At 32.8% G+C, this 13,469-nt stretch overlaps 1 protein-coding gene across 10 annotated transcripts in view; it reads left to right on the top strand.

Moving 5' to 3' along the window:
- Positions 1 to 13,469, top strand: part of SMCHD1 (structural maintenance of chromosomes flexible hinge domain containing 1) — a 146,321-nt gene that overhangs the window by 66,221 nt on the left and 66,631 nt on the right. For all 10 annotated transcript variants that reach the window (XR_012032366.1, XR_012032365.1, XR_012032364.1 and 7 more), the window contains exons 21-26: positions 328 to 424; positions 2,007 to 2,079; positions 4,643 to 4,782; positions 5,406 to 5,540; positions 7,785 to 8,012; positions 13,155 to 13,303. Coding sequence is in view for 6 of the 10 variants with exons in the window: in XM_072828948.1 (XP_072685049.1) it covers positions 328 to 424; positions 2,007 to 2,079; positions 4,643 to 4,782; positions 5,406 to 5,540; positions 7,785 to 8,012; positions 13,155 to 13,303 (822 nt within the window). In the remaining 4 variants the exon portion in view is untranslated. The remainder of the gene's footprint in view (positions 1 to 327; positions 425 to 2,006; positions 2,080 to 4,642; positions 4,783 to 5,405; positions 5,541 to 7,784; positions 8,013 to 13,154; positions 13,304 to 13,469) is intronic.

The raw sequence follows: 13,469 nt of genomic DNA, 5'->3' as shown, positions 1-13,469 counted from the left end.
CCTATTTGTATATTTCCTTTCCTTAGACCTGTATACATGGTCTAGCATTTGATTATTTTCTGCCTTGTATCTTATTTAATAAATGAACTTTACATTTTAGAATTTTTCTTTTACAGTATTTGGCCCAGTGCTATCACTTACAGATGATTTTTGTTTGTAAAATAAGTTCTTGGGAATTTTCTCTTGTTGAATTATTCAATTTTAAAAAATATTATTAGATTTAAAATTTTTATTAGAAAAGTGAATTAAATACAAGAATGGCATGTGAAAATACAACTTATTTATAGGTAATGGAGGGGAAGTTAAAAAATAATTTGTTTTTTCCAGTGGTTTATCTTTACATTATGAAGAAATAACCAGAGGACCGAATTGTGTGATTCGAGGTGTTACAGCTAAGGGCCTTGTAAACTCTTGTCAAGGCAAGGTAAGCATTGTACATAAATGTTTTAATACATACTATTTCTTGTAAAAATAAAATGGAGAATTTAAAATTGGATGACGTGTTTTTGTAACAGGATAACAACGATATGGGGTTCCTAAGAATTAATCAAGATCATGTCACTAAACTTACCATTCACATTGCTAAAGGAAACTAACATGTTCACTTACATTTATGAATTAAATATTTGTTAACTGTCTTCATCTTCATTCCATTCTTTTCACATTCAGAGTCAATTTTATTAACAGTTACCCAGTACTGTTTTTTTTCTCTCCAACTTTTAAAATTTTTTGAGTAATATTTTTAGAACACAAAAATATGAGAAACTTTAGTTCACATTTATGAACATACTGGGTTTGATATTTGGATAAAGGAATGTGTTTTTGGGAGAGATAAAATTAGGAAAGGTAAAAATATAAATTCCAATAAGGTAATTTTTCAGTCAGGTATATAAAGTACCTAATAGATTTACATGACTAAAGGGAATACTGTGGCTAATAACGAGTAATATATATCTTTTCTTCACTATACCATTAACCTACAACATATATTCAGAATTTTTCTATCAAAATGGTGTTTAAAATAGAGCATACGAATTTCTTTAAATGCCATATACTACACTGCATTATATAATGAAATCAAATTAAAGATCAATTTCTATACATCTTTCTGAATTCAGAATTTCCTGGAAAAAGAATTGAATTTCAGGGAAATTTGACTTTACTAAGATAAGCTTACTAAAAAAACTAAAATAGTTTCTGGATTTTTAAAAACTTTTTGAAATAACTTTATATTTACAGAAGAGTTGGAAAAATAGTATAATGAGTTTGCATATACTCTGTACCAGTTTCCTCCATTAATATCTTATATAACTATCAAGTTTTATCCAAACTAAGAAATTAACATTGGTATAATACTATTAACAAAACTATAGTATAATACTATTAACAAAACTATGGACTTTATTCACATTTCGCCAGCGTTTTTACTAATTAGTTTTCTATTCCAGGATCTAATCTAGGATACCACACTGAATTTAGAGATTTCTAGATTTTTGTTATTTTATACTTCATTCACTATTTTCCATATTTTTTATGATGCCCATCTTGATTCTGATTATTCAGAGGTTATTCCTTTTGAATTTGAAGAGACTGTTATCTGTAAAGAAGCAATATGAGTCCACATTTTCATCTCTTAGAGACATAAATGATCATGTTTCTCAATATAAATTTGCTGCATAGATTTCTGTAATGTTATGGAAATGAAAAAATAAATCAGAATTTTTGGCACTTATTAAACTAAATAGCAATTTTAGATAAAGTTCAAATAATCAAGTACAGTCTTATGATATACTCTTATTAGAATATATACTGAGAGTCCCTGATCTATTACTATGAGCAATTCTTTCCTAAATTGCTTTGACCACATGTAGGTCATTATAGTGTAAACATTTCACTCTTGTTAAAGGGGATAAGGTGAGGGAATAAAAGAGACACCAACAACATCAGTTGTTAAACTACTGAGCTATTTAGCAGTTGGATTTAATTAAAATAATTTTTTTCAACAGAATTTTAATTTGAAGGTTATTCTGCCGGGTTTAAAAGAAGACACACAGATTTTAAAAATTAGATTACTACCAGGTAATATTTTAATAAATATTTCTAATATTTACCTTTAAATAGTATTCTTATTATAAAATATATTAAGATGAAGTGTTTTTTGTTATGGTATAAGTCTTGAAAATACATCTGAATGTCAAGTATAGCACAGACAAAAATGAGTAATCGAAAAAATAGGAAAATATTTAGGAAGACAGGAAGTTCTAAAAGTAATCGGGAGAAAAGTGTGAATGTTGATAATATTAAGGAACTACTCTTAAGAGATATACTAATTAGGCTTATTTTAGAACTGACCTTTTTTATCTTTTCTGATATGACTGTAAATGTTTCTTTCATATCTTAAGAAAAGTTTCTCATGCATTTATGTTGTTAATTTGTTAGTTACTTAACAACCTGATAGTAAAGTTACATTAAAGTAATACAGGATAGGAAATGCTGGCTAATTTGAGAGGCAGTCTTCCAGATAGGTTCAAAGAGTACATTCTGATAACTCTTCTGAGTTTGAATCTAAGCTGTAACACTTATGAGCTAGGTAAACTTGTCCTGTGCCTCAGTTTCCTCATGTAAAATGAAATATCTACTCTCTCATGGTTGTTGTGAGGATTGAATGAGCTAATAATATAAGCAACATTCACTTTGCAAGGTTTTGTGATAAGGAATGGTAGACAGCACAGTTCAGTATGCATGAGTTCTCATTAACACACTCCTGTGCAAAGTGAGAACTGCGTGTCTTGTAAAACATAATAGCGCTTGGTGTGTCAGTTTTAGCTCTTTCTGATAATACTATAATCATATCTTTGTCCATATATGACCTTTTGTACTGTTTTTTTTTAAGATTTTATTTATTTATTCATGGAGACACACAGAAAGAGGCAGAGAGACAGGCAGAGACACAGGCAGAGGGAGAAGCAGAAGCAGGCTCTATGCAGAAAGCTGGACATGGGACTCGATCCCATGGAGATCCATGGGTCTCCAGGATCATGCCCTGGGCTGAAGGTGGTGCTAAACCACTAAGCCACTGGGGCTGCCCCCTTTTGTACTGTTTTTAAATGAAAAGAAACATATTAGCTGTGTCCTTTCACAAGTTTAAGTAGTTTGGTTTCCCTCAAGCACAAATTGATAAGGATGTCAAAATTAGCACACTGGTAGAAGTATAAAAATGTTGAGGCACCTGACTGGCTCAGTCAGAAGAGCATGTGATTCTTGATCTCCACATCATAAGTTTGAGTTTGAGCCCCATGATGAGTGTAGATTACTTACATCTATACATAAATATACAAACAGAAGCAAACTTTTTAAAAAGTTGTTACATATTAAACACAATGCTTTTATTTTAAAGATTAGTTAAAAGGCATAGTTTTGGGTAGTGAAATTCTTAGTAACTAGATTGTTTGACATTGTTTTGAATTTGAGAATGAAAACTGTGAAGTAGGGGGTAGCATGGCATAATGATAATGGTCAAGAGGTTTCAGATAACTTAGGACATTAACCTGAGCCTGCTGTTTACTAGTTGTGTGACCTAGACGAGGTACTTAATCTCTCTGGATTCCAGTTTCCTCATTTATAAAATGTGGATAATAATAATATGACCTTCTTTATTAAGCTCATTGTGAAGATTATGAAGATAGTGCTTAAAACTTAACATGTTGCCTGGCATATAGTAAAAAGTAAATAATAACTAATGTTACCAAAAAGTGTTTTTAGTAACTGTCCTTTGTGAATTTTTGTTACCAGCATTTAGCATAAATTGTATTTTTTTATTTTAATTTTTAATTTTTTAAAATTTTTAAAAAGATTTTATTCACGAGAGACACACACAGAGAGAGAGGGGGGTGGGGTGGGAGGGAGAGACACAGGCAGAGGGAGAAGCAGGCTCCATACAGGGAGACTGATGTGGGACTCGATCCTGGGTCTCTAGGATCATGCCCCGGGCTGAAGGCAGACGCTAAACCGCTGAGCCAGCCAGGGATTCCCTAAAATTGTGTTTTAAAAATGTGAGCACATGAAGTCATCTTGCTACAGAAGTATAAGCTCTCTTTGATTAATTTTAGAAGAAATATGTGTAGTTTGCTTACAGCATCAAAGTAGAGGACAATCAAATTATCTGACTATATCATTACATGAACTGATTCTTTGACACTATTACCTAAAATGTGTGTTTTCTCCTAACATGTTTTTGAGAAATTAGTCATTGTACAAAGTTACAGTGTATAAATAAAATATTTTTTTAAAAACTTGAATATTTTTTTCCAGGATCTCTTTAAGGTTTTACACCTTCAGGTGATTTCTAGCATTAGTTACCATTATGTCATAGCTTATTGGGTAAAACGAAGTCTAGACATCAAAAATTTTACACAATCGAGACAGCTATGGTCATTTGTAGAATCTGTGCATTTTGGTGATACAAATGATTAAAGATGCTTATTTTTTTTAAAAAAAAGCATTAAGAAACTAAAACTTGAAATGTTAGAAGCTTTTGTTTTTTGTTTTTTGGGTTTTGTTTTTGTTTTTGTTTTTTTTTGCTATTTCAATATTTCAGTCTTAGAAACTTGAACCTGTATTTCATTATATAATTCTCTGGTAGGTCCCCCTCATCGATTGAAAGTGAAACCTGATTCTGAAATTTTAGTTATAGAAAATGGAACAGCTTTCCCATTTCAGGTAGAAGTTTTGGATGAATCAGACAATATAACAACACAACCAAAATTGATTGTTCATTGTAAGGTAAGTTATTTTAAGATAAGAATATGCAGATTTTATTTTGAGTAAGATGGTAGTAAATGGACATAACTGTCTCTTAGCTACTTTATAGTGAGACTTATATTGTATTAATGATTATTCCATGGAAAAATTTGTGGGTATCCCATTGCCTGTACTTTCAGCATCTGTAAGCCAATAAAAGCATCACCCATACCAAATTTCAAAAAGAAATTTATAGACAAAATATTCCTCTCCCTCCTCTCTTGGTCCATTTCCCTCAATTTAGATGAAGTATTTAATTTATGAATAGAATGATAGAAATGTCTTTTAGGGTTAAGGATGGATAGACAAATGAAGGCAAGTAAAAGCACAGAAAGAAAAGGAAAACCCAAATACATAAAGTAAAAAAAAAAAAATAGTGATTGAGGAAGTTGGTGTTTCAGAAGACATAAATTTAGGTAGAATTATTGAAAATTACTCTTCTCATTCAAAAATTGTCTAGAATATTGGTGAATTCTATTCCAGTTTTTCCAATTTATGGCCAGAAATAGTAGCTGTAGTGAATTATTTGAAAATTTAAATAACAGTTATTGAATAATTTGTTATATTTGATTGGAGTCTTAAATTATTTTGTATGTTCTCAAAAGTTTTTAGGTGCTCCAAACCTTCCAGTGTACGTTGTAGATTGCAGCAGTTCTGGGACCAGTATTTTAACAGGATCTGCGATTCAAGTGCAGAACATTAAAAAAGACCAGACTCTTAAAGCAAAAATTGAAATACCTGTAAGTTGTTACTATTCATTGATATTAATATTGTTTTCATATAAATATTTCAAATAGCTTTTATGTAACATTTGACTTTTAAAAATGAAGTATTTGTGGTTCTTTTAACTAAAGTTAAGAAAAGGCAACATGAAATGGTATAGTAACACTTTGTATTAGTAATATTCTTGATTAAATCTTTTGTAATACCTATTGCTACTAATTACATAGTCCTAAAATTATCATTTTTCTTATATTAAAATGTGGCATTTATATGTGAGTTTTTTTTTTGTTTCTTATATATTTACACTGTTCCTTAGAAAACCTGCTAAACCACCACTAAAAGATATATAAACACTTAATTTATATGCATAATTTAAAAAATAAATATCTGGTTAGTATTGTCACTTAAAAGAGATTTCTATAGTAATGTACTACTAGGATACTTGTTACTGGATAATAATACATCATAGTGGAAGGTGAAGCCAGGCTGGAGGAGGGCAAGCAGTTGTTGTGAGCAGTTGATTTCCTAAGATTGCAAAGTGGGACAACAAATACTTAAGTAAAATATTTAAGTGTGATTTCTCCATTATTGATGTGGTAGATGATGAATAACCTAACCTAATCAGTTGATTAACTGATGCTTTCCTACTAAATATACATCACTTCAAATATCTTGAGCCTCAGAAGGGTAAAAGACAGCTTTTGTTGTTGTTTTTCATTAGAATGAGATGACTCTTCATTCTGCTTCTGATCAAGCTGGTTATATTGATAACCTTCAAATACCTGTTATGCTTTTTTTGTTGTTGTTGTTGTTAAATTCATTTTTTAAAATTCAGTAATGTGGACAACTTGTTTTTGAGCGTGCTGTCTCACAAAAGATCAGGAAGATTCAGGAAGGAAAGACATAGACTTAGGGAGGAATTGGGTTTGTAAGCAAAGAGTAACAAGCATTAGGAATCCTATCAAGCAGCAACAGAAGACCAAGAATCTAGATCAGGTAGGACAAAGATCAAAGGATACCTTATAATATGTAGTTAGAAAATGTTATCCAAAGGCGTTGACTTGAGTTTGAATCATGTAAATGCAAAATGTTTGTAAAGAGGATGGGTTATTTTCCTGATATTCAGGAATTTTGTATATGTCTTTATTCATGTAGATGGGCTTAAATAGAAATGACTGCAAATGGATGAGGAAGGAGAAATGAGCTAAATAAGATTGTAAAGATATTTTAGGCTTAGGCTTATTTTGAGTTTTGTGTACCTTGTGGAATGCACTATAACCTAGATAATTTATAATGTTTTAATTTTTTATGCCTTTAAAATCAATTTGGCATAATCCAGCTCATTCTTACTGATAATGTGGAGCATTGATGTGCCCATAATAAATTATAAATGTGTCAGCTTAGCCTTTAGTGCATCTAGAATCCTTGCTTAGCTATAAACAGCCGGGCAGCCCAGGTGGCTCAGCGGTTTACTGCCTCCTTTAGCCCAGGGCCTGATCCCAGAGACCCAGGATCAAGTCCCACTTCAGGCTCCCTCCATGGAGCCTGCATCTCCCTCTGCCTTTGTCTCTGTCTCTCTCTTTCTCTCTCTCTCATGAATAAATAAATAAAATCTTTAAAAATAAAGAAACAGCCTTATTCATTTATACCAATGTATTGCTTCAGTGTAAATAGTGTATTTTATGGCAACTATTTGTCTCTGATTTTATGGGAAGTTCTTAATATTTTATATATTTATTCCTGTTTATAGATGCTAGTCACCAAATCTGTCATGTGACTCCAAATAAGAGGAAGAGAATCATTTTAAATCCAAATGCGCTAGTTTTCGGCTTTAAGAATATGGCCACTGTCATTACTTATAACTTGATGGTGTAAAATATGGTTATTAGTAGTATTTTCTTTCTTTCTTTTTTTTTTTTTTAAAGATTTTATTAATTTATTCATGAAGGTCACAGAGAGAGAGAGGTAGAGACACAGGCAGAGGGAGGAGAAGCAGGCTCCCTGCAGGGATCCCCATGCGGGACTCAATCCCAGGACCCTGGGATCATGCCCTGATCCCAAGGCAGATGTTCAACTACTGAGCCACCGAGGCCTCCCTATAGTATCTTCTTAATGACAAAACTTATGAATGTTAACAGTGTATAAGGTGATCTTCTGTAGTATTGGAAATAAATCCTTAATTCTAAATTAAAGCCCAGTAATATGTTTTTTAAAAGTGCAGATGTCATTCAATATATTTTTGTGTTTTTCTCTTTTTCTAGAGCTGTAAAGATGTGGCGCCTGTGGAGAAGACTATTAAGTTGCTTCCTAGTAGCCATGTTGCAAGATTACAGATATTCAGTGTAGAAGGACAAAAGGCAATCCAGATCAAACATCAGGATGAGGTTAATTGGATAGCAGGCGATACTATGCATAATCTTATTTTTCAAATGTATGATGAAGGAGAAAGAGAAATTCATATAACATCAACTTTAGCAGATAAAATTAAAGTAAGTATCTCAGATTAGTTATTTGAAGAACTATCATTTTATGATTATCAGGCTCTGAACAAGAAGTTTTCTAGGGTAGCTTTTAAGAAGCTTATCACAGAAAAATAATACTGTTATTTAGAGTTCCAGGCTAAATAACAATCCCTTTCATGCACTAGATTGAAATGTGAATGATTCGTATGCGACAAGTTCATACCTAGAAAAATGATTTTGAACTTAACAAAAGCCAAAGATTGGAATTCTCTTTTAGCTGTATCTTTATCTTCCTGACCAACTATTTCGACAGCCACAGTCAAGATCACCTTACCAATGCACTGTATTTGTGACTGTTCTAAAGGCAGTAAACAAAAGGTCTGTTAGAACCAAATGGTGAAACATTTTTAACAGGACCCTAATTTGACTATTTGAAATTGGCATACCACTCTCTAAAAGCATTATCCTAGAAAAAAAGTTTTGTAGATTTTCAGTAACTTCATATGGTCCTCATCAGTCAGCTGTAATTAAATTCATCATTTGTACCTTGTTAGGGTGAATCTGTATATTGAAACTTAACATCTCTTAAGAGAACCAAATCAAAATACATACTTATCACCTAAGGTAGACCTCTCTAGTACTCCTCTTAAGAATACTTCTCTTGATTGAAAGACTAGTGGGTATTCTGTGCTTACTCCTTTCAAAAGGTACAGTCAGTTCTGTTATAATGAAACACATGCATTTCTTAAAATCACTGTGCCAGATAAAAAAGTACAATAAAAATCACAGGGCTCATGGGGAAAATGGGAATTAGAGCCACAGTACTCAAACTTTCCAGTCACCTATTTAAAAAAAAAAAAAGATAGGAAACTAATAAAATAGTACCAAAAATAGTAACAGTAACACATATTAAATGATAAAGACATTTGTTTTTTTTTTTGTTTTTTTTTTGTTTTGTTTTTTTTTTTTTTAAATTTTTATTTATTTATGGTAGTCACACACAGAGAGAGAGAGAGAGGCAGAGACATAGGCAGAGGGAGAAGCAGGCTCCATGCACCGGGAGCCCGATGTGGGATTCGATCCCGGGTCTCCAGGATCGCGCCCTGGGCCAAAGGCAGGCGCTAAACCGCTGCGCCACCCAGGGATCCCTGATAAAGACATTTGTAAACAGTACAATAACATGTCAGTTTACATTGTGGAAGTGAGTATAGGAAAGGTTGCAGCCTGTGAGTTACTGTGAAGTTGTGGAAACTCCACTAAATGTGGACATGTGTAGCTCAATATACATAATCACACAAGGTAGCTGGTAAGTTTGAGTTGTATTATATGTGTATTTCCATGGATTGGTTTAGCTGAGTACAGGTTTCCACGTTTGCCTATTGTTTTTACTGGTGATATTATGCATTAGCAAACATAAAATTTGCTTCATACTCAAACTGTTCCCTAGTATTTTAATGTCATTGGAACAAATTTGCATTTTTAAACCAAGCAGTATAGCAGAACCAACTGTACTTTTTTCCTTGATAGTCATGGAGAAAAAACTCAAATCTTGTGCGAGAAAATAATATTTTAAAAATTCAGTGTTAAGTCAGAGACAATACATCTCCCTTTCTCTGGAAAGCCAGCATTTGCAGACCCTTATATAAGGGAGACCCAAGTAACTAAATTTGTGGAGAGTTGCTCTGTGGGACAGAAGGTAGAAATTGTTTCTTTGTACTGTTTTATATTATAGACATCTTGAGTTTCCAGCTATAGGATCTGATATTTTAAAAGAATTTTGTTCAGCATGGGTTTAGCAGACCTTATTTTTAAATCTTACTTGAAATATTCCTTGGCCTAGCCAGTTTATCTTTTCCTTCCTAAATGAGGGACTGGAGGATTGTTATAGAGATATAATCCAGATCCTGCTTCTAAGGAGAGGCAAGCCATTTTTATCTATATCAGCAAATGTGAAGTCAAGTGTTTCAAAAGTGATACCAGGAACCTGACTTCTGAACTGGTTCCTTGCTTTCTCGTAGTTATGTTCACACATTCTGGTTTCTTATCAGTGTTAAGAAACATTGAGTGGAGAGCCTATACTTGTATAACTTTCATTTTGCCATTTTCTAAGCATGTGACGAGCATTTGACAGATTTTACCTCAAATTTAGTAGTTATATATTTATTGGGTTCCAGAAATGTTGAAACATGCACCTCTTTATTGGCAATAAAATATTAAATACTATACTTTTGTTAAAGGTATAATCATTAAAGTGATTTTTGTAGTCTTCAGAGAATTCTCCAGTATTGAGGAATGTCACCCCTAACTGAACTGGGAATCCATTGAAGGGATAACACAGCTAGAGTGAGGGAAGAAAGCCTTTTTAAAAAGTGTTGCTTCTGCTTCTTCCATTATTTTTTTTAAAATGTGTGTGTGGGGGGATCCCTGGGTGGCACAGCGGTTTAGCGCCTGCCTTTGGCCCAGGGTGCGATCCTGGAGACCCAGGATCGAATCCCACGTCGGGCTCCCGGTGTATGGAGCCTGCTTCTCCCTCTGCCTGTGTCTCTGCCTCTCTCTCTCTCTCTCTCTCTCTGTGACTATCATAAATAAATTTAAAAATAAAATAAAATAAAAATGTGTGTGTGTGATATATATGTGTATTATATATATTATATATATATGATAAAGAATAAAACATTTAAAAGATAAAAAGGTAACAGAACAGCATGAATTGGGGCAAAATATTAGAATATGACTTGAGAATCACAACTATGGGAGGCTAAAAGTAAGTTGAACTAAAAATTCTTACATAGAAAGGATTAGAAGTTTAAAAGTAGGATAGATAAGGTACTCAATTTAAAAGAATCAAGTAACAAATTAATATATGGAATGCGGGATGCAAAATTAAAATAGAGCTAAAAGCATCCAAGAATTGATTAAAACCAAAAGGTGGCCAAAATGGTAGTTAAGTGGATATAACTGGTTTTCTTATCTTGCTGAATAGGAATTAACCTAGATCTTATTCAAAGCCCATATAAATAAGTTTATTTTAACAAAAATTTGCATATTACCTCTTATAATTGATAACATGATTTGACCTGTATGGTATTTTATTTTTTTAATTATTTTAAGAAAACGAATGCACACATGAGTGGTGGGGGCATAGAGGGAGAGAGAATCTTATGTGCAGCATGAGGCGATCTCATTACCCTCAGTTAATGACCTGAGCTGAAATCAAGAGTTGGATGGTTAATTGACAGGCACCCTTGATTCTGTGTTTATTCATTTGGTTGGGGGTTTTTGTTCTTTGTTTTAGATTCTACTTATGAGTGGACTCATATGGTATTTTTCTTTCTCAGTCTGACTTACTTCACTTAGTATAATACTCTCCAGCTCCATCCATGTCTCAAATGGCATCATCTCATCCTTTTTTATAGCTGCATAATACTGCATTGTGTATATATACACAAATAGAGACACACATATACATAGACACTTTTTAGTATCTAAATCATAGACACAAGGTGTCATTCGTCTGCTGATGGGCACTTAGGGTTGCATCCATATCCTGGCTATAGTAAGTAACATGCAGTAAATATAAGGGTGCATATGTCTTTTCAAATTAGTGTTTCATTTTCTTTAGATAAATACCCAGTAGTGGAATTATTGGATCGTATGGTATTTCTGTATTTAATTTTTTTGAGGAAAATACTGTTTTTTGCAGTTGCTGCACCAATTTACATTCCCACCAACAGTGCACAAGGATTCCCTATTTTCCACATGCTCAGCAATACTTGTCATAACTTGTGTTTTTTATTGTAGTCATTCTGATAAGTGTAGGGGAATAATACCTCATTGTGGTTTTGATTTGCATTTCCCAGATGATGAACGATGTTTAGCTGCTTTTCATGTGTCTGTTGGTTATCTGCGTGTCGTCTTTGGAGAGACACATATTCAAGTCTTATGCCCATTTTTTAATCTGACTGGAATTTTTTTGGTGTTAATTTTTATGCATTCTTTATATATTTTGGATACTAACCCTTTATTGGATATGTCATATGCAAGTATCTTCTCTTAGTAGATTGTCTTTCTTTTTTGCTGATGGTTTCCTTTGCTGTGCAAAATTAATCCCAATAGTTTATTTTTGCTTTTGTTTCATATGTCTTAGGAGACATATCTAGAAATATGTTGCTATGGCCAATGTCAGAGAAATTACTTCCTGTGTTCTCTTCTAGGATTTTTATGGTTTCAGGTCTCACATTTAGGTCTTTAATCCATTTTGAGTTTATTTTTTATGTATGGTGTTATAAAGAGGTCTAGTTTCATTCTTTTACTTGTAGCTGTCCAGTTTTCCCAACACCATTTAAGGAAAAAGATTGTCTTTTCCCCACTGCATATTCTTACCTCCTTTGAGATTATATAATTATATAATTATGGGTTTATTTTGGGGGTCTTTATTCTGTTCCATTGATCTATGTGTTTATTTTTGTGCCAGTACTATATTGTTTTGATTACTACAGCTTTGTCATAGTAGGTCTTCAAATCTGCTGCTGTGATACTTTCAGCTTTGCTGATCCTTCCCAGGATTGCTTTGGCTGTTCTAAGTCTACTGTGATACCATACAAATTTTAGTGTTACTTACTCTCGCTTTGTGAAAAATGCTGTTGGTATTTTGGTAGGGAATGCATTGTATCTGTAAATCTTTGAGTAATATGGACATTTTAACAATATGAATTCTTCCAATTCATGCATGAAATATCTTTCCATTTGTTTGTGTCATCTTTAATTTCTTTCATCAGTGTTTTATGGTTTTTGGAGTTTAGGTTTTTTGTCTTTTGGGTTAGGTTTATTCCTAAGTATTTTATTCTTTTTGGCGCAGTTGAAAATGGTGCTTTTAAAATTTCTCTTTCTATACATTGTTATTAGCAGATAGAAGTACTACCAGTTTCTGGGAAAATATCCTGCCACTTCCCTGAATTCGTTTATTACTTCTACTGATTTTTCGGTAGAGTCTTTAGAAAGGAAGGAACTTCTTAATCTTATTAATAAACCACCACCATTTATGGTCATAAAGGGAGGTGGGGAGGATGAGTTATAATTTAACTTTGATTCTTCAGTAAGATAAGTGGCAGTAGGAGGACCTTAGGCTAAGCTTTATATTTTTCTTAGATAATATAATTTTTCTTTCAGGTTAATTGGACTCCTGAGATTAACAAAGAACACTTGCTACAAGGTCTGCTTCCTGATGTACAAGTACCAACATCTGTGAAAGATATGCGTTATTGCCAGGTTTCATTCCAAGATGATCATGTGTCTTTGGAAAGTGCATTTACAGTAAGGTTTGTGGGAATATTATATTTTGAGGTATTTCAAAATTCATATAAGAAAAATGCTTTTATCCAAAGCATACTAGTGAAAGTTGTTTTTAATGTAGAAAATAATTGTAATTTCTATGAAATATGTGGTAGGTTGTCTTTGGAATAAAACTTCACTGGAGATAGTGAT

The sequence above is a fragment of the Canis lupus genome, chromosome 6 (assembly GCF_048164855.1).
Source record: "Canis lupus baileyi chromosome 6, mCanLup2.hap1, whole genome shotgun sequence".
NCBI classification, from domain to species: Eukaryota; Metazoa; Chordata; class Mammalia; order Carnivora; family Canidae; genus Canis; species Canis lupus.
This window is presented reverse-complemented; position numbering and strand designations above follow the sequence as displayed.